Below are 27,719 nucleotides of genomic sequence, written 5' to 3' on the forward strand. Positions count from 1 at the left end.
ATAAAAAGAAAAACGGAAAAAATAAGATTGAGACAGTTATGAATTTCATTCAGTTTCCTTTACTTGATCGAACGACCCTAAATTCAGTTATTTCAACTACATTAAATTATCTTTCAAATTGGTCAAGACTCTCTATTTTATGGAATCTAATTTGAGAATCAAGCGTCAAAATATCTAGAAGGATTCTCTTATATTATAACTAGAACCACCCCTTTTCTGGATCTGCCTCACGTCAATAACCCGACCCCTGCCACCAACCTCATCAGTCTTTCCTGATGAGTTTTTTTGGTGTGAATACAAAGTTACCTTTATGAAAAAAAAAGAAGAAAAGTTATGGTCATTTAGGATGAGATGAGTGAGTCGAGCTTGATATGTACTAAGTTCACCGTCTTGCTCAAGCCAATACTTAGTCGAACCAAGTTCCAAACTGGAACTTGAGCTTGTTTATTAAACTAGGTGAGCTGAGCACGTATTCTTCTGTCACTTTGCGTTTATTCTCTTCGAAGGATAAGAAGAAGATATCAAGAAGTATTTTTGCATTCAAGGTTGAAGTCTCATCCAAATTATTGGCAATCTTGCTACCAATCATGACTAGAGATTTCAAATAAAGAAGGATTCTCAAGTTTCAACTAGAAATAAGGAATTTATTGATGGCAACAACTTTGCCCCTAACCCTCCTGGTAGTCAAAAGAAGGTGCCCAGTTCAGCCCACGTAAAAGGTACATATTTTCTTGGATTAGAAACTGAATCAATAAGCTGTGGAGGGCATTCAATTGTTGCACTGCTTGTTGGATTCATGAAATATGCCATTGATAGCCTCTGCTTCTCCTTATTCACCACTGCCCTGTGTATAACACTCTTTAACCTTCCATTTGTCCAAGCCTGCTTGACATATGAGGGTTTATAATTACTCAATATATAAAAAACACGTGTTTGGTATGACATAAGTCAGATAGTTTAGTGATGAAATTTTCGAGTACTAAAAAATAGGTAATAATGTCTAAATGTTGGTTGGAACAAGTTATATGACATTAAAAGCTGAGATAGTCATAAGTAATATGACTTCCAAGTTCCATCCATATGTGAGGGAAAGTCATTTTCCCCTTCTGATAGAAAGTGTTTTTCTGGAAGAACATGATCTAGTAACCTAACATCATCAAGTGACTACCTAGTGAAACATTTTCTTTAAAAATGCTTTCCGTCATTCCAAACACACATTAAGAAAAGGTGCATCCTGATCATGTAGTAATAATAATTATAATTTCTTCTTTTTGATCCTTTGAGAAAGGGAGGAGAGAATGACCTCAAGGGTGTCACCAATATTGATGACAAATGATTTAGGAAGTGGCCCAACTCCAATCCATTGTTTGTCATCCTTGAGGACTTGAAGGCCACCAATGTCCAAACTGGTTTCGATACAATATGGTTAATGTTTGGGGGTCTGAATGGATCCCTTTTCCTACAATCTTCTCTGGAAGAGGACAATGAGGATATCTGCTTATTCTAAAAATAGTAGCCTCCTTTTCTTCAAAGTTCTTGCTGAATAAGTCGTCTCCAAGGCATAATCCATGAGCCAACATCTCCATTAAAATCATTCCCAGCTTGCCCATTCCTTCCATGTGCTCTATCATTATGTTGCTGTTTAATTTATCAGAATTAAAAACAGCATATTTGGTAAGAATTACGTAAACTAAAGTGTCTTTTTTCCAACAACTTAAGCTTAGATGAACTGGTTGTACAATTTAACATGATATTAATTAGAGATTCAGATCTTGAGTTCAAATCTCAAATCTCGCCGCCACCCTTCATCAAAAAGAATTTGTATGTGCTTAGCTAGGGATGGATGCAACTCTCCTGTACTGGGCTCATCCTAACCATTTTCAATATGGAGCATATATAAAAACTTTGAAGGTTGAATTCGTCTTCGTGCCTAGCCCATCAAAATGAACCAAGCTCGCACATTAAGGGACTTGTTGAAGATATAAGTTGTTGTATGTGTACCTAATGTGTGATATTGGTCACCATAGACCATTTTTGCGAATTGGACAATCATTTCAGGTGACTGCAGCAGCTTAAAGATTTCAGCCCAAGGCAAGTTCTTCTCATACTCGGGATTTGAGGCGTTATACCCCAATGGAAAGCTTGATGTTTTGCCACCTTTGAGCTTTTGTTCCATGGGAAGATCAAAAAGCTCGTGCAAGCGACTGGTAAAATTCTCAACAATCTCACTAGGCACCCCATGATCCACAAGCTTAATGAATCCCCATTTTTCGCTTGCTTTCACCATATCTTGGCAGATATTTTCGTAAAATTCTTGATTATTGTCCCAAATACAATTATTAAGACTAATAACTGGAATATCTTGAATTGCATCTCCAAAATCGTCATGCTCAAGTGTAGGCCATTCTTCCTCAGACCATATGAAATTCTTGACTTGCATTCTGTTTCCATTCATTGAAAGTGTCTCAACATGCTCTTCTTCAATTCCAGGTGCCATTGTTAGACTGTAGAGATTTTTTACTTAATTTGGTCAATCTCTTTTGGCCCTGCTACTTAATATATACAGAATTTTGAGGTGTCCTTCTCAAGATTTAAGAAAAGTAAAATGGTATATCTTTTGCATTGTTGTGGCTTTTGTTTTCTTGTTGTTGCCACCAATGTACCATAAGAAAGGTCTCTAGGATTTTTTGGCACTTACTTTGGAAAACAATACGTTATTCAAGACATGTAAATAAATTCATGTTTAAGCGACAAACCTCTATTGAATCTCAACAAAAAGAATGAAACAGAAAAAAGAAAAGAAAAGAAAAGAAAAGAAAAGGGGGTGGGTGGGGGGGTGAGGGGAACATGAGCATAATGATCTTGTAATTGAGGTACATCTGGAGTACAACTGTAACAAAAGAGTATATAGGCGTGACCTATGATATGTTAATGACTAGCTAAGATACCTTTTCTAAATTTGAAATCCTTATCATAAATATAGGAACTACAGTGCTTTGGAAATGCAATTCAATTATCAGTCTTTGTCCTGTTGATGAGATGCTTCAACATTCAAGTCAAAGGGCCTTGGCTCTTCACATTTCTTTGCGGTACTCCATGTCTCTCTGGCTGCAACAACAAATACCCTGCCTCAGTTCCAAATGAAGTTGGTTATATGAATCCTTAATATCCGTTCCACACCATTAAGTCAATATTAGGCATATAACTTTTTATTTTTTTGTTTTTTGGTTAGGATGGAGGAGGATTAGTTAGGATGAAAAAAACCCTCGAGAATCAGCTCGATATATCTTAGCCAAAGCAGATGGAAGGAGGTCTTTTTGCAATCTTTTTGAATCATGGAACATCAATGTATTGTGCAATTTTATCTCTTTTGGTAATGGAGAGCTAATGAGACGAAAACCATAGTTTTCTATCCAGGTCCCTATGCGCTCTGATACTGATGGAATTACCAGCTTTTCTACCTTTAGATAGCAAAGAGCCTGCAACAAATAGGATCATCAGCTCAAGATTAGTGTAAAAGTTAGGTCATAAGATAACTATAGGTAACCGTTCATTAACAATAAGATTAGTGACCTCAAAAATTAGAAATATACTGATAGTGTAAAACTGAGATGGCATTCTTACTGATTCAATGGCAACCATTAGCTTTCTGCACATTCCTTTTCTCCTATATTCCTTATTTGTCGCGATGAAGGGCATTTCAGCAAGGTTTGTTCCGTGAATCCTTCAATATATTAACTAGGTGATAAGCATTAAAAAAACACATACTTATGGCTGATGTTGAAGCTGGTTCAAGAGAGGTATATACCTTATGGTCGCTGCAGAAATGATCTCTTCATCCTTTTCTAAAATAGCTGTGTAAAAGCCCCTGAAATTCACCCTGTTGAAATTTGACCTGCAAGAAGTTTTCATTAGGAAATAAAGAGCATTCACATTTTATTCTTCGTGCAATATATGATGAGAGATTGTAGCTTACCCACAGTTGTAGACCACACTTTTGACGACATCAATTCTAGTATGCCTGTCTATAATTTGTTCGAAACAATCCTCCATAAGTCGTCGGGCCACGACTAGCTTGGAGTGGCACACAGTTCTTTGATAATGGTCTTCTATATTAATGCCAGAGCCATCATCTGTGTTCTGAAGAAGTGTCCATTTGTAGCTTCTATCGAGCTCATGCTCAACACCAAGAATGCCCCTCTCCAGTTTATCATAGATCTTCACAATGATAATTCAACTCAGAAGCCATCTTAGTTATCATTAGTAGTAGCTAATAAGCCTATAAGTCATTTATATTCAGAAGCATCTTAGTTATCATTAGTAGTAGCTAACAAGCCTATAAGTGATTTACAAGTACAAGGTCAATGTGTATTTCTAAGCCTAATGCAGAGACAATATGTTATTTCTTCCCATCTGCCTAAGCCTTAGAAGACACAGTCGTCTGGTACTTGTGTTGGTGGGAGGTAGCAAGTATTCGTGGAATAGTCAACATGCACACAAACTGACTTACTTTTGCTAAAAAAAAACTGTTTTCAAAAGCTTTAGGATTTTGAATGTGTTACCTCATTGCAGATATGGTCACAGAATGTGCCTTGTGGGGTGTTATTAATGTCTATACTGGCTGGTTCTCTGGCTAGATGGCACTCCCAGTGATCTGTACAATAGGAAATAAAATGTACGGTCTAAAATTGCAATTCCTAGAGGACAAGAGTTTGCACCATAGAACAAGAAACTCAAAAGGATACAGACAGAAACCAGAAAAAAACATATCTTTACTTACATTTTTTCTCACATTGATGACATTTTAGCAAATAATCATTTTCATAAGCAGGATCACCACAGAATTTGCATACACAAAATGCGCAATACCATGAACCATTAGGAACCTCCTGCAATTGAGAAACTCCACAATTTATCAGTGTCAATATGATTTAACTCAATTAAGGATAACTATGTGGTAGCACTCAAGGGTGTGGCCTAGTGGTCAATGAAGTGAGTTGAGAACTATGAGGTCTCAGGTTTAAATCCAAACAGAGACAACAACCCTAAGTGATGTCTTCCCATCTGTTCGAGCCTTGGTGGACAGAATTACTTGGTACTTGTTGGCTGTTGCTAGTGGGAGGTGGTAGGTATCCCGTGGTATTAGTCGAGGTGCGTAAAAGCTGCCCCGGACACCACAATTATTTAAAGAGAAAAAAGAAGAAGATAACTATCTAGTAAAAGGGAGCCTTGTCGCAATGACAAGGGTGGTTGTCATCTGACAGAAGATCACGGGTTCAAGTTGCAGAATGCAACATTAGGGTTGCGTACAACAGATGCAGCCCTTTCCCGAACCCTGCATATTGCAAGAGCTCAGGGCAGGCTGCATACAATATGTGTCCAACCGGTCCTCATTTCTTGCATATAGCAGGAGCTTAGTGCATGAGGCTACCATTTAAAATAACTATATAGTGAAAGTGTTTGATTTATCACCTTCATTCCCAAGCATTTTCCATGATGGTAAGTAGAGCTGCATTTGTCACAACACATCAGGTCCCCTCCATCAGCACAAATCATGCAAGCATCATCATACGAGTCACTAGCTTCATCACTTGTTTCAATTAAGTTAAATCGATGAAATTTACGTTCTTCTGGTAGATTCCAAGCTTGAATCATGGAAGACAAGAGAGAAGAACATGTTTCAGCAATGAAAATTTTCTCATAATGTTTGCTAGATATTCCTCCAGCATGCTTATAGAAGTCTCCTACTGTAAAAACATTATAGCAACAAGAACATAGTATGCCTTCCTTTTGTATCCTCCCCTGTTTCTTTCTTGTCTCCCCTTCTATGACAACAACTTCTGCATTTTCTTGAATTACATCACAATCTATAAGCCATGAAAGTATTGTTGCTCTTCTCTGCCTTTGGCCAATTTCTTTCCTCCTACTTTTTTCTGCTCCTTTTCTCCTACCCCATGTATTTTTTTTCTTACTTAAAACAGAAGAATCGTGATTATCCTCTGATGAAGATGGTTCATCTCTAACCATTTCCAGTTTTGCATTTTGCTCTTTCTTCGAATGACGATTTCGTTTCCTGCTTCTCCCCATTGAAGAATTATCAAGATTTGTGTCATCTTCAGTGAGATAGCCTTTTATGGGGTTAGCCAAAAACTCCTTTTTAGCCTTTTTCTCAGGTAATTTTGCACCATAATGCAAGTCACTCATGCTATATGAAGATCCTGAACTCCAAGAACTAGAACTGCTTCTCTGTTTCTTTTGTTTTCTTGATCTTCCAGCCATTTTTTCAATCATAAAAGAAGCTCTTTTGACTTTCTTTTTTTCTTTTTTCCTCTTGCTTTTGACAATGAAACAAATGGTGATAAACTCATAAAAAGGTCAAATAACAGTTGTGTACAAATTTTTCCAGAATAAGAAATGCATGCATAAAACATAATAAATGAGTGATTTGTTACCCTTTTCACAATGATTCTTTGTTTTTAATGCAATTGATAGCTTTTTTTTTTTTTTGGAATGGTAACTGAAGAGGTGGAAAAGAGGGAGGGTAGATTTCCTTATCAAATGACATTATTATAAGTGTCAGCTGGTTAATACATTTTTGCAAAATTAGCATACCAAGTTCATATCAAGTTCGCATATTCTATAATTTCTAAAATTCTAATAGGTTTGGAAAAATATATCAAATAATTAAATTGGTTACATTTGTTTCTCTATTTTGATTCATTTTGTTGCCCGGGGACTTGAAAGTGCTCCAAAAATCTATGGCCTATTTGGAAACTATGGTGTAATTATTAGATGGTGTATTAAACTGTAATAATGTCGAATCAGGCCGCCTTCACACGGCGTCTATCATCTTTTTCAAAATAAGGATTATATGGTATAAACAAAAATGTCGAATCAGGCCACCCTTTGCCTTGAAAGAATTCACACGCGGTCACCAACTTTTCCAAAATAAGGATTATATGATATAAACAATAGTGTCGAGTCAGGCCGCCCTTTGTCTTGAAATAATTCACACGCGGCCATCAGCTTTTCCAAAATAAAGATTATATGGTATAAACAATAGTGTCGAATCAGGCCTCCCTTTGACTTGAAAGAATTCACACCCGGCCACCAACTTTTCCAAAATAAAGATTATATGGTATAAACAACAATGTCGACCCTTTATCTTGAAAGAATTCAAGTGCGACCATCAGCTTTTCCAAAATAGGGCAGACTTGTTGCTTACTACTCATCAAAACATCCGACCTATACTATAGTCAAATCGTTCGCCATTCTGATCTCCTATCTGACTTATACTATAGTCAAATCGTTCGCCTTTCTTTCTTTCTATTCATCCAACTCATAATTATACCATGTGATTACTATCACTTGTGGCTTCATAATAAATGTATTGTGGTGTCTGAAGTGTCATCTCCTATATCAAGAACCTGATAAGGTGTGAATAAAGAGACGCCCATGTTCTAATATAGTACATAAATAAGTGAAAGAATTAAAAGTGTTGTCAAGCAACCGAAATCGAGCAAAGAAATCACATCTGAGCTAATTAGAACTAAGTTATCTATATTTAGTTTTTACAAGTTAACATCATCATGAGGGTGTCATTTAATGTTGAATTAAAAGTGACTGTCATTAGGAAAATTATTGTAAACTTTGATTTATCAAATTAACCTTTTGCGTATTGTTTTAATATTTTTCACTAACCATTGATATGCTGTTTAGGCTAGTAAAGTACTTTTTAAAATTTAGATAACTATGTCGCCTAATTGTTTTAAAATATATACATTGCTCACTTTCTGACTCCCCATATTATTTAAATTGTTTTGTTATATAAAGTCAAAGCTAAGTTGTTAATTTTGACTAATAAATATTATGTCAACTGATAAAGATATTCAAACTTAAACAGGTTGAGCATCTCATAAGTTATGTGAAAAATCATTCTTTTGAGATATAATCGATCTATTGAAAGTAGTAATATGCCAATTAAGTGAGAGATTAACATTTCAGTACATAAGTTGAAATGGAGATTGAGACGAACTTTTTTAACCTAATTTTTTTTTGTCATTTACTCTATAGTTGCAAGGACATCACATCATAAGTTTTTCGAGATATAACAACTTATTAATATGCTTGAGCAATATCTATATTTTTGCAATACACTACTTTTTGTGAAGTTAAAATTTAAATGAAGTTAGGTTAATGTAATCTTTTAAAGTTGTTCATTTATGAAGTTTTCAGTTGCGATAATGATAGTAATCCATGTTTTGATCTATTTGAGGTGAAAAAAGACACTCTTTACTTGTAGGGTTTAGGTGAAAAGACAAATCTAAATTATTTGTGGTAAAGTTATACAAATTGGACCCATTAGATAAAATATTTATTCAAATTGGATCAAATCCAAATTATTTACTCTGATTGGATTCGTGACTCAAACTATTTACCCAACTACTCCCTTGTTTTATTCACTGAACCACTGCTTCTTCATCCTATATATATTCTAATGATATCTATATACTCTGATGGTATTTGTGTACTTTGATTATATTAAGCAGTAATTGAGCAATCTTTTCAAAGAAACACTGTTTGTTATGTATATACTCTAATGATATCAAGAAATAATTGAATAGTATTTCCACTGAAGAACTACTTTTTACTCTTTGATACCATCGAAATAGATATATAAAAATAAAGGAATAGCCGCTCGTAAATAGTTTTCCTTTTGTTACAAGTGTTCTTTTCTCATTATTTGCAAGTTACAAAGGAAAGAAATATCCACTTATTCAGCAATTGAAAGTCTCAATGGGTTGATTATATCCTTGCTTTTCTTATAATTACTATTAAAATAATACTGATTAAGAAACCTAACGAGAATGTTAAACATGCAACTAGTAAATAATAGATTTAGCTGAAGAGCATCTACCATCATCTAATTTCTTAAGATCATTTACTTCGTGTTTACCATAAAAAGTAAAAAATATTACTTATTTTAGCTCTTTGTCCTGATAATCTCTAACAAGGAGAAAGAAAAAACTCATAAGTTTTTTTATTATTTAATTATATTCTCAACAAGTCTCTTCACGTGCTAGTCTGATTCTTTTTTCATGGGTCAAACACGTGGAAATTCTTTTTGATATGGATGACGGTGAGATTCGATCTCAAAATCTCTACCTGCTCTGATACCATGGCGAAGTGCGTGACCATCTCATCTAAAAACTTATTTAATTATATTCTTAGCCATAACTAATGATTCTCTTTTGAGTTTTGACATCTCATCAACTCATTCTAAAAAAAAATACATGCTAAATAATAATCGTAAATGTTAATCCACCTGTTCTTACTCTTTTGAGTTCTAACATAACTTATCAACTCATTCTTCAAAAAAAAAAAAAATACATACTAAATAATAACCATAAATCTTAATCCAGTCGTTCTAGAGGCACTCGCAAAACATTAATTCAAAATTAAGTGGCTTCGCCCGGACTCGAACCGGAGACCTTCAGTATGTTAGACTGACGTGATAACCAACTACACCACGAAACCTGTTGCTCTAACACCATTTATCATTTTTTAGTATTTTAATTACTGGATATTAGAAAGTGAAAAGTTTCACTTTATTGTTTGCTCCATTTCAATTATGTAAATTCCAATGAAAAATGAATTCAAAAGTAAGGATTTGAAAGAGTAATATTAATTGAGATTAATTAAAATTAGTAATATATTTTCTTAAAAGAAAGTCCAAAATATTATATGGAACAATAAAAATGGACCAGAGCATCTCTTCCAATTTAATGATTTTTGTGGCTGTATATTTAGGGTATGATTTTCCAATTTCATGATTAGGTATGTCCACGAACCTTGAATTAATGGTGTAACCACGATTTTCATAAAGGAGAGTCAAAATATAGACAAATAAATATAAAATGTCAAATTTCACACTTTCTAATTATGACATAGAATTTAGTATCAACTTTGAGGATTTCAATAGTGAGTATGAGCAAAAGGCTTGTGTCTAAGGCATTCTTGATCAACTTTTTGTGAAGTTAAAAGTGTAAATGAAGTTCTCTTAAAAGTACATTTCGAAAAGTTGTTCATTTATGAATGATATAAGAATGATTTTAACTTACATATTTTGATCTATTTCAAGTAAAAAAATGTACTATTTGATACATAAAATTCAATTGATTTTTCAAATATTCTATAGTTAAACGACATATAATTACGCCAAGTTCGAAGCAATTATACGAAAGGAATCGGTTGATTGAGTTGTAGTTCATTTCGTTCATATAAAGCATTATATATTTTATATAGTATAGATTACAATCATCAATTAATATACTACAATTTTTATACTGAAAGTTCCCTCTATTCATCTTTCTAACTGATCCACTCAAATTTTTCTGTAAAGTTTCTTCTCAACTTTACATAAAGTAATTAATAGGCGAAATGGTCTGATAGACCCTTGTACTTGTATGAGTTTGTATTGTAAACCTTTCTACTTATTCTTTTGTCATCTAAACCCCTAAACCCATCTAAACTCAACATTTTAAACACATTTTTTGACTTGGTATTGTGCGTGTTGCACAAATACTTACATGTTGGCTAAATTTTTTTATTTTTTTTAATCCACATAGGAATGTTTTAGTCCACGTAGAAAATGACTAGTATGAACAAAGAAAAGTCATTTTTCATTGTTCATCTAGACACTTCAGCGATTTCCCCCTTTTCCCCTTTTTCCACGAGCTCAGTTCCTCCACCATTTCCCTTTCTCCCACAAGCTCGGTTGAGGGGTGTTCTATGTTTGATTTTCATTGTAAGTTTTTGAGTTTTTTCAGCTATTTGTTAGTTTATATTTCTTTCTTTTTCTCCATATATACTTGTTTGATTTTAGTGTCGAATGTCATTGGATTTTCTAAATTTTTTTGGGAATTTCGTAGTGGGTGTTATGACTTTGAGTGACTTCAATGACATATTTCATGAATTCGAGTAGATTCTAGGATTTATTTGTAAAATCTCAATTTCAACTGAATCAAACCAACGAAATACAATAAAATCAACAAACTAGAATCGCACAAAAAATAGAGATGAGTATATCAAAGAAAAACAATAAAGGAGAAGAAATTTGGAGAGAGAAGATCGACAAAGAGGCAAGAAAAAAAAAAAGCTCAAATTTGTCCAACAATGATGTTGAGTGCAAAGAAGGAAGAAGATGGTCTTTAAAGCTCAAAAAAGGACTGTTAATGCCTTTTTTGAATGTCTCACACTCTTATTTTGTGTGTTTCACACTATCCGTGTGGACTTTTGCCACATAGAATGCGAAGTCAAAAAATGTGTTTAATATGTTGAATTTAGATGGGTTTAGAGGGTCCAAATAACAAAGAGATAAGTAGAAGGGATCACAATACAAACTCATACAAATATAAAGGTTCATCAGACCATTTCGCTTAATTAATAATACATGTGATTTTATGTATTATTTATCATATAACAATTTATTTACTATTATTTTTCACATAAATAATTCACGAATAACTAGCATGTAAGCAAGACGATTCCTCATTAATGTTATGAAAATTGCTGGAAAATAGAGATGTCCCTGAAGAATAAATCAGATCTTGGTCATCCTCTGCAACAGTTTCAACTAAAGCAATATGTTCCTTGGAGGCTAAATCTATAGTACGACATAAAGAGAAAAAATGGATATAAAAAAAGAGAAGCAAAAAACCTTTATAGTTAAGCTAAAACAAAAATTTATATAAGATCTTGAGAATACATTTAACTGCTAAATTAATTTTTGAGTCATAAAAAGGAGTAAATCTCCTCTTGCTAGGTAATTAAGTATTTAAAGATCCCTATTTAAAAATTTAACTAACACCGTTTAACGATATTTTCAAAAGTTCCAACAATATATTCTCAAAGTGCCACTATGCATCATCCTTTACAAAATACCTCTTAAGTCCTGCTTTGGGGTTCTATGATTGGTTTCAAGACAATTTACAACACGCAATTTAGTTAGGAGGGTCAAAAAATTCATCTAATAAATGGATAAAGAAAGCAATTAGCCTGTCAATCTTTATCTTTTGGATAGAGATGCCAATTTACTATTTTACTTTATTATTTTATGCAAAACTTTTTTTTATATTATTTTCACCAATAAAGGTCAGTATGGAATTTCATAGCCCAAAGATATGATTAAAATTTTAAAAAGATTAATTGATTTGAGCAAAGAGCAAATGAGGAGTAATGACAATAAAGAGGTCAAAGATAGGAACGCTAGAATTGGTACTAAAGATAATTGTCAATTAAAATTATTTGGCTATTAAACACTTTTTTTTAAAAAAAATAAAAATATTTAGCCAATCGGTAAAACTATTTTTAGATGAAAGCACAAACATTTTTCTATTGTTGAAAAAAAGTTATAAATTTCTGCTTCATAAAAAAAAAAAAAAAGTAGAACCAGAAAATCAATCTTTTCAAGACAATATCAATATGTTCCTTGTATTTATTTATTTATTATGGTGAATTTTTCGTAGGTTGTAATTTAATTTGTGGAATGATTTTTAAATTTATTTGCTTGATATTTTTAATTAAATTTAAATTATCATATTAATATTATATCAATATTTAATTTATTTATGTATGATATTGATTTAAAATTTGAATATGTACATTTTACTTTAATAAAAATAAAAATGTAATTAAATTTTTTATAATAAATATTTAAAATAATTTCTCTCTATAAACAAAAATCTTTATATGAAAAGTATTTGATACTTGTCACTTTTCGTAATTTAATTCTTAAAAGCATTTTTTGAAGAATATTAGTCAAATATAATTTTCTTATCAAAAACACTTTTCAGATTAATTAGTCAAACATAAATTACTTTTTTTCAAAAACATTTTTCTGAAAAATTATTTTCAAAAAAGTTCTTATAAAAATAAATAATTTTTTGTAGCAATACCAAACAGAGTCTAAAAAAGACAATAAGTCATGAATATATTAAAATAATTAACATATTATATATTGATTAACAAGATACTCCATGAATCTAGCTAATAATAGGTTTGATATATCAAAATTATTTTTCCAACTAATCATTTCTCAAATCTCTATCATTTAATGTGATAGTATAAATTAGAATTAATTAGTACTTTAATAATGAGAATGCAAAATATATAATAATCAAACAGAAGAATTTTTTTTTTGCTCTGTACTTCATAATCGATTAATTTCTCAGGCAATGGTGGTTGCATTTGTAGCCATAGCTAAGTCCATCGGACAACAATGCTTGAAGCGATCAAAACCCTATTCCCACTTTTACTTCTCCATTTATGGAGTCCAAAAATGGCAATTTCAGAGTCATAGAACTCTAATCTTACAGTCAGCTTCTCAATCCGTCAAATTGGAAAGACTCTCCGATTCCGATTCCGGTAATTCCACTTTATTACTTCCTTTGTAGCTATTTGTGGAATCGAACAACTTTTTTTTTTTAATTTGGTTACAGAGGCTTGGCGGATTAATTACAGGGATTTTGGAGGTTAAATTGGATAGACCCGAGACGAGAAATGCGATTGGGAAGGATATGCTTAGAGGATTACAGCAAGCGTTTGAATCTGTGAGTAATGAACGTTCAGCAAATGTTTTGATGATCTGCAGTTCGGTTCCTAAAGTGTTCTGTGCTGGAGCTGATTTGAAGGTAGAACAGCTTCCCTTATGTTTTGTCTTTTTTAAACAGGTGGAAGATTAGTAGGTAGCGGAGAATTGTCTAATTCACCTATCATTATTATTTGTTATTAGGCTCCTACCGTCTTATTTTTCGATTTTAGTGTTGCCTGTTATTTCATTTGCTTTAGTTATTGTACATATTGTTGCTGCTACTTGTTCTTTTCTTATTTGTTTTCAGCATGACTTCTTTGCACTGTATTTGATTTACTTACATGTCTTTTTTTGGATATGCTTTACATGAGCCGATGGTCTATCAGAAGCTGCTTAGTTGTTCTTTCCTTACATGAGCCGATGGTCTATCAGAAGCTGCTTAGTTGTTCTTTCCTTACATGAGCCGATGGTCTATCAGAAGCTGCTTAATTGTTCTTTCCTTAATTGTTTTTGGCATGACTTTTTAGCTACTATATTTTATGTACTTTCGTATTTTTTTGATATGCTTTACCTGAGCCAATGGTCTATCGGAAACTGCCTCTTTACCTTATGTACCTGACCCCACTTGTGGGGCCTCTTTACCTTATGTACTCAACCCCACTTGTGGGATTATACTGGGTATGTTTTTGTTGAATATTTCTTGCGAATGGTGTCATACTTGCATATATTACATATTTCTTTCTGTTGTTTCTCCTAATCTGTTTGGAGTTTGATGAGGATAAAAGCTGATTGTGCCAACTTGAAAATTGTGGGTTCAACTCACCAAAGGGGGCAAGCAGGAAAAGTCATTGTTGGTCTCTAGGAGGGAGTTGGATGGTGGGGTTTACTATATCAAAAAAGAAAGAAAAATCCTATTTACAATATGATCAATAAAGGAAAAGTAACTAATAGGTTGCTTTGGGAAGCACTGAAACTGAAATAACTAAAGGCTCCAAGTTTTAGAATAAGAAATGTTTTATCTGCTTTCTCATTTCACGTTAGCTGTTTTCGTGGGTTGTCTCTGTAGTGTCATGTTGTTTTCTAAAAGGTTGCTTATTTGTATAGGATGAAATGTTGATAAGAAAAAAAGGTAAGAAATCACAAGCTAGGAGACATCTTCTGAACATACAACTCTTCGCTTATTTGTATAGCATGACATGTTGATAAGAAAAGCAATGAAAAATCACAAGCTAGGAGACATCTGCTGAACATATAACTTTCAATGTTGATAAGTTCTCTGTTGTTTGATCTCTTTGGACTTCACAAGTGCATCCTGTGTGTGGCTTAAAACATCTTTGCAGATGAAGTTTTCTTAGTGGGTATAAAACATCTTTGCAGATGAAGTTTTCTTAGTGGGTATTGGATTTAGTGTTGGTTTGTCATATGATTGAATTTTTTGGTATTAGATGTTGATTAGTGCTCTTAGTAGTATATGTACTGTTTGTTATCATACTGTGTTTTGTACTTAAGGATAGCTAATTCAATTGATTGGCATTTGCTACGTAGGAACGGAAAACTATGACTTTGTCGGAAGTCCAGGATTTTGTAAGCACTTTGCGATCAACATTTTCTTTTTTGGAGGTACGTGACTTGTAATGCTGTTTCTTATAATATATTAAAGATCATAGTGTCTTAAAGCTCAAGAAGTTCTTTTTCTTGTTTTGGGATGAAAAGAATAGGTTATTAGATATACTCTTCTGAATTCTTGCTTGAAAATTATTGTTTCATGATATCATACATCATACTGTATCTCATTTCTTCTTCCTTACTATTACTTTAACAACCATAAAATGGGCCAGTTGTACATATCTTCTTCTTCTCTTTTCTCTTTTTGAGTAAATATTCTTTTACTCAGGCTCTTCATATCCCTACAATTGCTGCCATTGAGGGTATAGCATTGGGTGGGGGACTTGAGATGGCAATGTCTTGTGATATCCGGATTTGTGGTACGTTCTTCTTGCACTTCTGAGTTTATGCTATATTTTCTCTTTCTTTCTGTTTAGTTTGATGATGCGTTACTCAGGTGAAGATGCAGTGATGGGCTTACCTGAAACAGGGCTTGCTGTAATACCAGGGTATTCCTCAGTTTCACATTATATGTTTGCTTATACAAAATTCGTAAATTCAGTGAAGGATATGTTATGTTCTAATTTTATCAGATCAGCTGGATATTTCCACTATCTTGCAGTCACTTCATCATTTTAACTGTTCATAAGTTTCCAACTTTGGAAGTTGCTTTAAATATTTTTCATGCTAAGATGTTTTCTTAATGCTACCCTCTTATGCCATACTTGTACTTTACAGAGCAGGAGGAACACAGCGGCTTCCTAGATTGGTTGGAAAATCAATTGCAAAAGATATAATATTTACTGGCCGAAAGATTAGTGGGAAAGATGCTGGATCAATTGGTACGTGTGTGACTTGTCATAGCTCATTTGTCAAAAGATAGGACTCCTTTGTCTTTCCCAAACTCCCCCCTCTTCTCTCTGAGACTCTCTTATTAGTTATTAATGCAAAAATAAAGGTGATGTCTGAAACCCCCTCCGACAATTCCATTGGGTTACCATGCTCCAACAGTAACTTTGGATAACAGTATCCACCAAGGTTTAGGCAGAATATAATGAGATCCGCTAACTTCTTTGCTTATGCTGGAATTTTGGGCCTTGGTCTCCACTCTCCTATGGTTTTCTTTTCCAGGTTCTTAGAATGAAAAATACATGTCATGCAGGGCTTGTCAATTACTGCGTTCCTGCTGGTGAGGCTCGTCTCAAGGCACTTGAACTTGCTAGGGATATTAATCAGAAGGTTAGACTTATGTTATTGAGATAAAACATGTTTGATGTATTTATCCAGTGTGGCACACTTTATGACTTCCAATAGCAATTCAGTCAGGAACTAAGAAGAAAAAAAAAAGGAAACATAAAACTTAAAAGGACTACACCACTTCCTATATATATGTATATATATGAAGACATCCATACTGTACTGTGCACAGATAATTGCCAGTAATCTAAAGATTCATTAAAAGTAATTTTGACAAGAGTACTTTTTTGTATCCTTTGACCTTTAATTAGGTATCACCCTCCAAGGCCATCAAGTATGTTTGTCGCTGCTCTTTCTTTTCTTTTGTGCATTTTTGTATGATATTAAGGTTCTTCTTTATGGTTTTATCATCTTCCTTGGGCCTTAAGTTAATGGCATTTACTAATCCTATGCTTGTTTTTTCCTCTTTGCGCACCTTCATTTTTTATGACAGGTTTACTTTTTGCCTTTGTCTTTTTTCTTTTTCTCATCTTGTTTTATGTTAGGTGGCTGATCACTGATTATACCAATAGTTGGTCACTTTGGATTTCCTTGTTCTTTTTCTCAATTCTTAACTATTTTATGGCAACTTCACATAACCAACAAGTATTGCTCTATTGTTCTTTCAGTATAGATTGAAATGATTTTGAGTTGGATTATTGGGAGCTAAGGCAGAGTGAAAAGGACGAGTAAAAGCCACATTTAGTAATCTTCACATGCTTTCCATCCTAGAAGCTCAATACAATGTCTTGGTCCATAAAAGGGGCTCACTTTATTTATGTACTGTAAGGATGGTTTAATCTCTCAAAAAGTTTTATTGATGCTCGTTTATCAAAAAAGATTCTGCTGATACTAGGCAGGCCTGTGTGGATAAGACATGGTCCTTTCCTTATGTATAGAGCCTTCCTTTATCCTTTTCCTTTTCCCCCTGTTAAGTAGCTAGATATGCTCTTGTAGTCCTAAGTGGAATGACCATAATGCTTTTGATGAGGTGTTTATTATAGAAGCTCCTGTAATGCTTGTCTTTTGCATGTCAACTGGCATATATTCTCTGACAGGGTCCGCTTGCTTTAAGGATGGCAAAACGTGCGATTGACAAAGGAGTGGAGCTAGATACGGAATCAGGTTTAGCTTTGGAGTGGGATTGCTATGAACAACTGTTAGACACGAAAGATCGAGTAGAAGGCCTTGCTGCATTTGCTGAGAGGAGAAAACCCAAGTATAAGGGTGAATGAAAAGATTGTAACACACCTAATAGATAAGCTGATCATTCATAAACGAACACCAAAACAAAGTACCCCATTTATACTTTATCTAATTCATCATGATTCATGTCTCTGTGTTGCCCAATGTGTCTGCTTGTAACAAAGCACTGTTTTTTTTCTTCTTTCTCAAAACTAGCTTCTATTAAATCACTTAAAAAACTGATGTCACAAGCAACATTCAAACCAAATTGTTATCACAAGAGACAACATGTAAGAGGGACATGAAGATTTAGTTAAGCTATATATATGTTACTTATTATATTCTACTATCTAGAAATTCTTAAAATATTAATATTTCTACACATTTGCATATTTCCAATTCGAATACTTTTGATGATTCTCCCATTAAAAGGGTATCTTTCAAAGAAAAATCAAATATGGAATGCGGGAATCTGGATTAGTTGTATATCAAATATCGGGTGAAAAATTAAAGCAGAAAGGTAAATACTTAGTTGGTATTGAGCAATTACATCAAATCAATTTGAATTATTTCTTTTTATTCTGTTCCTAAAATAATGTCATATTTCTATAATTAGAAACAAATTTAATATTTATCTTTAGTTTTGATAAAATAATTTATAGTAATTTTAAATCATAAATTTCAAAAAAAATCACTTTTCAAAATTTTATATCAAATCAAACAGCTTTACCTAAATTGCGCATCGTACATTTTTGGTTGGCCTAAAGAGCAACACTGTAATGAGTAAAATTTTTATTGCGCATCATGCATGTACAGTTTTGGTTTGGCCTAAAGAGCAACACGTGTAATAAGTAAAAAATTTATCTTTCCAAAACCTATATAAAGAAGACCGCTTTAGAGTTCCCACAGTATACGCTACTTCTCCTTCCAAAACAGAGAGAAATAGGTAGCTAAGAGAAGTAGAAGAATCCATGGCCGACATTGCTAAGAAATGGCTTCCTCTTGAAGCTAACCCTGATGTCATGAATCAGGTATCTCCTTTTTCTTTTTTGTATCTTATTTACATTTTCCCAATCTGTTCAATATTTTCATTTCCTCGACTTAAATCTTTTCTGGGGTTCATTTGGTAGTAAAAAATGGAGTTTGGTGATTTTTTTCCTGAAGTCTTCATCACAGTATAGACTTCATTGAATTAAATTCCAAATATATTGATTTCAGTATGATAAAAATATCACATTTTGATAAGTTGATCAGCTCAAGTGTTATTTCTTCACCGAATAATTCGGATGATTAGGGCAAGTTTCTTTCACCTTAATCAGCTGATTGATCTTATTTTTTTCCGAAAAGAACCTACTTAGGGTAATTTACAACAACAATAATAACATACCTAGTGTAATCACACAAAGTGCGTCTGGGGAGGGCAGAGGGTCCTACCTTGGAGGTTGTTTCCGATAGACCTTTATCTCAATTGAGATAATGTAATTTGTTATCTCTATTTTGTTATATGCTTATTTGTTTTGTTTAATTGAGCAGTTCCTTTGGGGTAGTGGTGTTCCACCGGATGAGGCAGAGTGCTATGATGTTTATGGGTTGGATGAAGAACTTTTGGAAATGGTGCCTAAGCCGGTCCTTGCTGTTTTGTTTCTGTATCCTCTCACATCACAGGTTTGTTGGAACAAAGAAATTAGATTGATTTTCTAGTTTGATGCTAGTTCATTAATTACATGCCATGTGTTTTCAGACTGAAGCAGAGAGAGTACAGCAAGACAGCCAAACAAAGGTGATCGTCATGAGCTCATGACCATATCTTTATGAACTATATCTTGTTATAAATTATGAATGCAGTGCTTCCATCACCACCCTTTGATTTTTCTTATTGACGAATGCTGTATTTACAGGATTCAGGAACTTCATGTCACTTCTGTTCATATTTCGTCTTGACAGACATTAAGTTATTATGCCAGTAACAATTATTTGGTTGGCCATGTCATGATGTCTCTTAATACTGAACGTTGCTGTTCTGAGTTGGTTGTTACTTGATAATGTCATTGCATCTGCTTCACTGTTGTTTAGTTCATCATGTAATCCTCTTGGACAGATTTTAGTTATTAATTGGAAGCTTTACTGGCTGGCTGAGATGGCAGTTGCCTTGCATGATCTCGTATTCTAGATGTCGGGGAGCCTAAAATCTAAGCATCTTTTTTTTTCCTGATGAAGTAAGTAATATTAATAAAAAGCATCAAAAAGATGCGATAGTTACAAGATATGGCAACTGAACTTACAAAAAATGACAGGCTGGCTGTACAAATTCTATCTAAGCCAGAACTGGTGAGCTAATAAAGTCCATAATCTGTTCAGCATTAATAGCAGGATGCAAATTAGACCAGCTAAACAGATTAGAAATACACTTAACCTTCAAAAGACCTAAAGGAGTTGACTCCCATCAAAACATCTCCTTACTCTAACCAGATACACAAAAAATACAAGCAGGAACCATGTTCCAGATCTTCTTGATGGCTTTGTCAACTTTCCATCGGCTCCAACTCTCATAGGCATCCTTAAGTAAACTGAAAGCAGTGTGGACGTGTGTCCATTTGAGACCAAAGAGGCCGGGAAAAAAACAGGTTCCATATGTCTGAGGCCACCTTGCAGTGAAGGAATAGTTGTCTGTTACTTTCAGCCTCCTTTCTACAAATGTAGCATCTGCTTGGGAGTTGGATCTTTGTTCTTACCCTCATTTGATTTTTCTTGCTGCTATTCAATCTTTGATCAGTTCTTCTAAGTGTTTTATCTGAATCAGCTACTATTTCATCCCACTGGTAGTGTGCATTGTTGAATGAGTTGGTAGACATTGCAATATGATACATGTTTGGTGCTAAATTGGATTTCAAAGATCCGTCACATAAATGCAATCATCAGTTTATCATTCTCTTCTCTGAAAATATTTCCTTGAAATCCTTGACAATTTTCTTCCTCCCCTTTCATTGACTGAATGGTATTGTTACGTATGAGTGTTTTAACTGTTACATGTATCTTATATTGTTTTCTGCATAATTTTAAATTAGGAATTATTCATGAGAGTTGCATGCAGGTGCGGGACGGCACCAGTACCGTTTACTTCATGAAACAAACAGTGGGAAATGCATGTGGTACAATTGGCCTACTTCATGCTATTGGGAATATTACCTCAGAGATTAAACTTGGTAGGTCATTTTAATTTTCACACATGTAAGTATCTATTGTTTGGATCAAATATGTTATCTTGGAGTACTACCAAGACAAGTGCATTGGATTCCTTAGGATCACCTTGTGTTCTCTTAAGTGGGAAGTTACCTAATATATTGTTTTCTGCTTTTAAGGGATTCATTTATCATCTACAGGAGATGTGTTGTGTAGGAACTGGGTTTGTTGGATACATCAAAACTTATTCTCAAGAATATATTATTTGAAAATGACCTTTTACACTTCGGTCAATCAATCAACTGTAGTTGTATCCTGTATTAGTTGGAATCAACTATATCAATCTTTTATGTTGATTCTACTATATTCAGGTCCATGTCATTCCAATTAATTTTTTCTTATAACCAAAAAATTCCTGGGGGCCAGTTGGGTCACAGTTCAATATTTTGTGGATAATGGGCCCGTCACTGTACCCTTCACTTAAATACCAGCTTTTGATTGCGGCAGTTCGAAGTCGTGATTCCAATTAATAATTTTTACTTTAAGTTGAATTATTAACTCTCTAAATCTCACACTTTACTGAATACAGGTGTACAAGTCTCCAACTGAATAATAAGTCGCCAAGGCAAACTCAACCTTTTTCATTTTTGGTACCATAACCATTTACTTGTTAGAAACCGTCTTATTCGACCCTCATGTCCGTTTGGACCTCCCCCCTAGAGATATGTTGGTAAAGATCCCTTGGACCAGGATATCCATATCTTCCTAGAATCTAGTTTAGTTTCCTTAATTAATCTTGTTTGCTGAACATACGAATGGTGTTGATTATCTCATTTTTCCCATTCTAGTCTTAATAAGATAATCTATCATCAATTCCTTTTACTCGTGCAACTCCATCACTAAGTCTAGTTCCACATGATTCCTACCCCGTTCCTGTTCCTATCTATCTCACGAAGCCAATACTTTTTTTGGTGCTCTAGATGAGGGCTCATTCTTGGACAAGTTCTTTAAATCAACTGCACACATGGACCCGATGGAGGTATTCATTTTGGTTTAGTTTCAGTTTGGTTACTGACATACCATTTCCTAGTATTCACAAAGCTCTAATGCATGCGTATAAAATGCAGCGTGCTTCATTCCTTGAAAGTGATAGAGAAATGGAAGTTGCTCATTCAGTAGTAGCTACTGCTGGTGACACTGAGGTGAGAGTTCACGTCTTCTTAATTTTCTAAATATATAATGTAGTGAAGATGTGACCAACTATAGATATAAAATGACAGTTTTCTTTTCATGTAACCTGTTGCATATTGTTGGGAAAAAAATATACTTGTTCTTGTTCTATTCAAACCATTTACTAGTTTGAAGTCTGATAATATTTGGTGCCTCAATATCCCTTGGCCTAGAGAGAGTGAATTTCTTATGTTTCAACTGTTGCTAATGTTATTACTTATTTATAAACAAGCACGAATATGACGAATGCTTCAAATAGTTTTATCAAAACTATTACTGGTGCAAATTGAACCTGCATAAGATGCGATTGACATTTGACTTTTTTTTCTAGTTAATTTAAGGGCCTACATGTTGATTTTTCTGAGACATTCAAAATTTGGTTGTATTATTACCACAATTGAGAAATTACTTCATCAGTATGCAGTTCAAAAGATTTTGCTATGGTAAACGGACAATTGAGGATAGTCTGCAATTCTAGAAGGTGGTTGAAGACCAATAAAGAATTGTGTTAATGTTCTTGCAGAAAAAAACAGATTCTTCAAGTGTAGTTACAAATATTTTATCAAGAACGAGGCAATTCTCATGCTAAATGTCATTCTTGAGAAGTTTTTTAAGTGCACACCACTGCCGAATTAAATACAAATGGTTGTACCTCGAAAATCTAGGGACACAGATATGTGTTATACCATCTTGGATATGTGACAACACATCTTTTTTCTATTTCTTGAACACACGTCCTGTAATATTGGAACCTGTGAACTTCCTTGGAAACCAAATGGGCATGTGATGTGATGTTAAAATAGATTTGAATAACTAGAGTTAGTATTGTGTTCTAGTTGTGTTGATCTTCTTATCACTTGGCTTCTCTTATCAAGCTATGGGTTATGGAATATGTAAATTTTCTCTGCTTTTGACAGTTTCTGCTGATGAGGCTCTGATGTAAGATCTTTGCAGTATTCTGGTCGATTCTTGTCATGCCCTGTAGTTTCCACTTATTGTCTGCATATCCTTGCCTTGTCCATCTCAGACACGACTTATGTGTTTGTATGTCAGCTAAAGAATCTAGGTTTATTTGCAAAGCCACCTCATAGAACTTGACGTCTTTGTTCTTGTGAGGCTCCACTTTTGTGCTCTAGTTTTTGAACTAAAAATTTAATTGCACAATACTTCCTCAAGGTCATAGGTTGGCAAGTTTACCATATAACTCGAAGGAGACCCTCCTATTAGTGCTGTTGTTAATTGTTATTCGATCAGCAAATTTAGTTGTTATTTGGATTGGATATTTCATGTGTTTTACTCTTATATTTCTTTCTATGTTAACAAATTTAAACATCCATTTTGTTTTTTCCTTCTCTATATGTTGCTTTTCCTTTGAATTAAGTGAAACAGTTCAGTGTCTATACATGGGCAAGTAGGCTTTTATCACAAGCTTTTCAATAGGAAGGTGAAAGAATGCCTAATGCCACTAGTGGTTGTGTCTTCTTTTAAGAATATTAGAATCTTGAATTTGTTTTTCTGAGAAGAAAGAAAAGGAAGAGATCTTTATGATGTGACACCAACTGTGATTGACTGATCTCTTCGAGTGCAGAAATAATCTCCTAATATGTTAATCACACTCTTTGTTTCTGTGTCAAATTTGCAAGACTTGGGTAGAAGCACTTTATTTGTAGTCTTCAAAATGGACAGTAACCTGATTGAAAAAGATTATATCCTTCTACGTCCCTTTGTTAAATATATGTTCTCCATTTGGTATAAGTTTCTATTACATTGTTTCGTAGTTTTTCTGTATTTTTGGATGAATAAATATATTTAATGCCTGCTTTTATGGAAATATATCTTTTTCATTGTTATAGTGATGTATATTGTTTTATAAATCTACGGAGACCTTATCCAAGGTTCTGATCTAAGATTTGGATTCTGGGAAAATGAGGAGGAAAAAAACGAATATACTTTGAGAATTCAGGTCAGTTGACTAGATTCAAGCAAAACATAGAATCTGATGATAAGTCCTCTTTGCACAATTGAGTGGAATCCAATCTTGAAGGGCAGCATTTGCTGAGACTCATTACATCATATAAGATTTGATGCTGCACTCAACTAAATCAAGGACTGACTTGCATCAAATAAAAACAATCAAGTAGTTGCTCGTAGGATATTGAAAACATGGCAATAAGAATGATAACCTAATAAGAGGAAAAATAGTAGCCTCTTACTGTTGGGATTAGCATCTTTAAGTACATCTCGTACCTCACTTCGACTGTGAGGTTTGCTTGTTCCTTTGGTACACATAGAACATGAAGAGAACAAATACTATGGCCAGGGATGTCATACCTGCTTCAGTTATCCATTAGTTCACGTTTTCCTGAAGAAAAAATATGATCTAGGAAGAGTAAATGAATAAGTCAGGGGAGGGTACATGATATTAGCTCCAAAGAGCTAGTGTCTTGAGGCGAGAAAAAGAACTCAGGGAAGTGGAAGATAGTAGGTTAGGCGTGCTGTAGTTTTGTGACAAGAGAAATGTCTTAAGCTTTTGCTGTTATTGAATAATGTTGATGAAGACTAATAGCCTTCTTTGGAGAGAAGAATAATTCACGCAAGTGGAGGGTCATAGACTGGTAGGGTTAAGCTTGCTATATCTTAGTGGCACAAAAGAAATGCTTTTCTTGATTTGAAGAATTTTGAGGACAACTGACAGCCTTCTTTGTATGGTTTGTGTTTGCTGCATCTTTTTTCTCCTGAAGTTCACATTTCTTTTATTTTTTTTGATATAGCTGGTTCTACTATTATCTGTTACATAGGCGTTCTTTTGGTGCAAAAGAAATAACAGAAAAAGTACATTCATTGTAATGTAGCTCCATAAAAATCATAAATGTTGAACTGGTTTGTGCAATGGATAAAGAAAACGGCTGTTCGTGTTATTTCTCTGGTGATAGCAGCTTACAATATTCTTCATTGTTTTTGTGCTGCACTAATCCTGTGAAGTATGCGTATTTAACTGAAAAATGTCAGCACCAAGGTTGTAGGCTTCAAGAAAATCCAGCGTTCAGATATTTTCTCTCTCTAAGTTATACAAAGTCATAGCCAAATTTGTGGCGATCTCGGTAATATTTGTTGTTTGCTTCACTTGAACGTAGTGTTTAGTCTTTTTGGACTTCGGTAATAAAGCTGCAAAAACCATCCTTCTGTTCGAACTTCAGTCAGTTTCTCTACCACTTTGAATGTACGGCTGTTAATAGTATGCAATGTATATTATATGCACTACATATCATATTTAACTTTATGATGTCTGTTAATAGTATGCACCAATCTGGTGAATTCTTTTTGCAGGTTCCAGTAAATGTGGACACCCATTTCATCTGCTTCACATGTGTTGATGGTAACGTTCTCTCTCGCTCGCTCTCTCTCGCTCTCTCTCTCTCTACATAAGGACCAAATTCTACGTTATGAAACTCAATGGAAGCTGTGAGAGCACAATTTAAGCATATGGTCGCATGGGACATACAATTGGAAGCTGTATATTATTGAACAACTTGCATTTATATCGTGATTATCAAACTATATACACCTTAAGCTATCATACAGAATATGAGAAGTTGCATAAACCTGTCACATTGCAGGACAACTTTATGAACTTGATGGAAGGAAGTACAGACCAATTTCACATGGTACATCTACTCCAAGTAGCCTGTTACAGGTAACCTTCCATGTTGCTTTCCTTTTTGAAACTCAGTGGCTGCCGAAAGTTGGACCAAAGTCCAAACAATGAGGGAAATTCTGTTGGGTTTAATTGATAGGTTGAATGGGAAATTGAAGGAAAAAGAAGTGGAGAGGAAATGATATGTTCTCTCTTGATTTATTAAATAAGCTTTGGTCCCACATAGGTGGTGGAAATGAAAAGTCTCCTACTTAAAAGTAGAAGCACTCTTTCATGTTGCTAAAGGGTCAAGAAGAGGGTCTCCCCTCGCGCCGCCGTCGTCGCTCGCTCGGCTTCGGCTTCGGCTTCGGCTTTGGATTTGGATTTGGTCATTTGATTGATAATCTTTTTGGACCAAATTTTCTTTAAATTTTTAATTAATTAATATTATTTATTTAATTAATTAATTAAGTGGAAAAAATCCTGACCCGCGACCCGTTTCTTCCCGGATTAATTTAAAATTTCCCTCCGTTTTTTCCAACGGATTTTTGAATGGTTGCAATTGCAAACCTTCTCAACAGGCAAACCTTTTCCCAACAGATGCCTTTTCTGAAAAGGTGTAAACAGTCTATATATATATCTGTAAATCTTCAGAATGTTCCATACGAAATTCTGAACATACCATCTTCTTCTTCTTCTTTCTGCACTTCCTAAAATCGTGTGATATACATCCTTCGAGTGGTTCGCTGTCATCAAAGATTTGCAGTACCTCTACTTTGGTGAGTAAATCGTTCTATCCTGGGAGGAAAAATTCCAAAACCTCAGGTACTTTGAGGGGAATAATTTCCTTAAGGACACACTGTGCATTCAGTGGGCTCGATTCTGTTTCTGCATTAATTTTTCAGATTCTGTGTTTTATTACCTTTACTTGTTGTTACTGGTTTTAATATTTACAATACAGTTTACTAACAAATTCGGTCTGAATCCAGATTTCATGTGAATCTGAACCTCATCGACCACAATCTGAATACTTTAACCTGTGAGATCAGTTAGAACCTGCATGTTGGAGGTCTACACAATTGTCACTTATCTGGGCTTTGAAGATATACAATTTTACATGAAAGGCGAATATTAAGCAAGTGCTCGCTATCTGAAAACTCTCTAGCAGACCAAATTGAGACGGGGAAATACAATAAAATTTGTGCGACAATGGCTGCAGGCTGACCATAGTGTTTCCTTGGAGATGCAAACCTACCCTTTTACTAGTAGTCATGATAAAATTCCTTTTTACGGATAAGTTATATTAACTTTAGAACAAACACATCTGATACACTCAATTCAGGGTGCTGATTCAAGTAATCGAACAGCATACTGCAATATGTTCTTTCCGGAGGGACCATTAACCTTATTAAATTCTCTACAATTGAGTGATGAATTGAGTCAGAACGTGTGTGATGAAACAATGATTTTGTAATAACACTTGTTATTGGGGTAACCACGGAGTTATCTGAATTTTTCCGTAAAACTATTGTGTGGGGTATATTGTTCGTTTAAATCCTTTTCTAATCATATCAATTTTCGACTGTTGCAGGATGCTGCTAAAGTTATACAGAAGATGATGCAGAAAAATCCTGACTCAATGAACTTCAACGTCATTGCCATTTCGAAGAGAGTTAAAGGTGATGCTCCATGAGCTCAGAGTTCCATGACCTATGTATCTTTCGGTCACATTCTAATGTACAAAGAGCTAAAGATGGACCTGTGCCATCACTGTTTTGACACGGAACCATTTCCACTGCATACCTTGACTGAGTTCCTTTTGGCTTGAGCCTCTGTTGTATAAAACCAAAGATGCACTTGTTCTACAACCTTAGACAAGAAGTTGATCTCTCCTCCACTTCCTGTTTGTCTATTGTAGCGCAAATGTTTAATCAAGTTTGCCTTAGAAATGACTAGTTTTTACTATTGGAAGCCTAATGGTGTTAGCTAGGCCTCCACTCATGCCTTTCTGTACAAATTCATATGCCATGAACAACCGCTACACCAATCCAATCGCAA

At 34.3% G+C, this 27,719-nt stretch overlaps 3 protein-coding genes, 1 non-coding gene and 1 pseudogene across 5 annotated transcripts; 2 read left to right on the forward strand and 3 right to left on the reverse strand.

The window, feature by feature from the left end:
* Positions 1-684: 684 nt before the first annotated feature.
* LOC129890764 (gibberellin 20 oxidase 3-like) lies at positions 685-2,497 on the reverse strand (annotated as a pseudogene).
* A 519-nt stretch (positions 2,498-3,016) lies between these two features.
* LOC129888501 (increased DNA methylation 1-like) lies at positions 3,017-3,988 on the reverse strand. Its single transcript, XM_055963464.1, has 4 exons — positions 3,809-3,988; positions 3,625-3,724; positions 3,265-3,479; positions 3,017-3,104 (listed from the first exon to the last, which is right to left on the reverse strand). Exons 1-4 carry the CDS (start codon positions 3,910-3,912, stop codon positions 3,017-3,019), a joined length of 507 nt encoding a protein of 168 aa, XP_055819439.1. The 5' UTR covers positions 3,913-3,988.
* Positions 3,989-9,463: 5,475 nt separating this feature from the next.
* TRNAV-AAC (transfer RNA valine (anticodon AAC)) lies at positions 9,464-9,537 on the reverse strand. Its single transcript has one exon. It is a non-coding gene; the product is annotated as a tRNA-Val (tRNA).
* A 1,252-nt stretch (positions 9,538-10,789) lies between these two features.
* LOC129889806 (probable enoyl-CoA hydratase 2, mitochondrial) lies at positions 10,790-17,768 on the forward strand. The gene is made up of 9 exons (XM_055965258.1): positions 10,790-10,807; positions 13,233-13,425; positions 13,522-13,691; positions 15,137-15,211; positions 15,486-15,576; positions 15,654-15,705; positions 15,935-16,038; positions 16,359-16,435; positions 17,491-17,768. Exons 2-9 carry the CDS (start codon positions 13,236-13,238, stop codon positions 17,665-17,667), a joined length of 936 nt encoding a protein of 311 aa, XP_055821233.1. The 5' UTR covers positions 10,790-10,807; positions 13,233-13,235; the 3' UTR covers positions 17,668-17,768.
* Positions 17,769-18,360: 592 nt separating this feature from the next.
* LOC129889807 (ubiquitin carboxyl-terminal hydrolase 3-like) lies at positions 18,361-27,632 on the forward strand. 2 transcript variants are annotated; one of them, XM_055965260.1, is made up of 9 exons: positions 18,361-18,648; positions 19,151-19,282; positions 19,359-19,397; positions 20,709-20,820; positions 21,778-21,836; positions 21,925-21,999; positions 25,355-25,403; positions 25,645-25,721; positions 26,651-27,208. In XM_055965260.1, the coding sequence occupies exons 1-9, from the start codon at positions 18,589-18,591 to the stop codon at positions 26,702-26,704; spliced, it is 657 nt and encodes a 218-aa protein (XP_055821235.1). In that variant the 5' UTR covers positions 18,361-18,588; the 3' UTR covers positions 26,705-27,208. The 2 variants fall into 2 exon arrangements, with proteins under 2 accessions (XP_055821235.1, XP_055821234.1); XM_055965259.1 differs by lacking the exon at positions 26,651-27,208 and adding an exon at positions 27,253-27,632 and having other exon boundaries at positions 18,365-18,648.
* Positions 27,633-27,719: the final 87 nt, after the last annotated feature.

Source organism: Solanum dulcamara, chromosome 5 (genome assembly GCF_947179165.1).
Source record: "Solanum dulcamara chromosome 5, daSolDulc1.2, whole genome shotgun sequence".
Taxonomy (NCBI): Eukaryota; Viridiplantae; Streptophyta; class Magnoliopsida; order Solanales; family Solanaceae; genus Solanum; species Solanum dulcamara.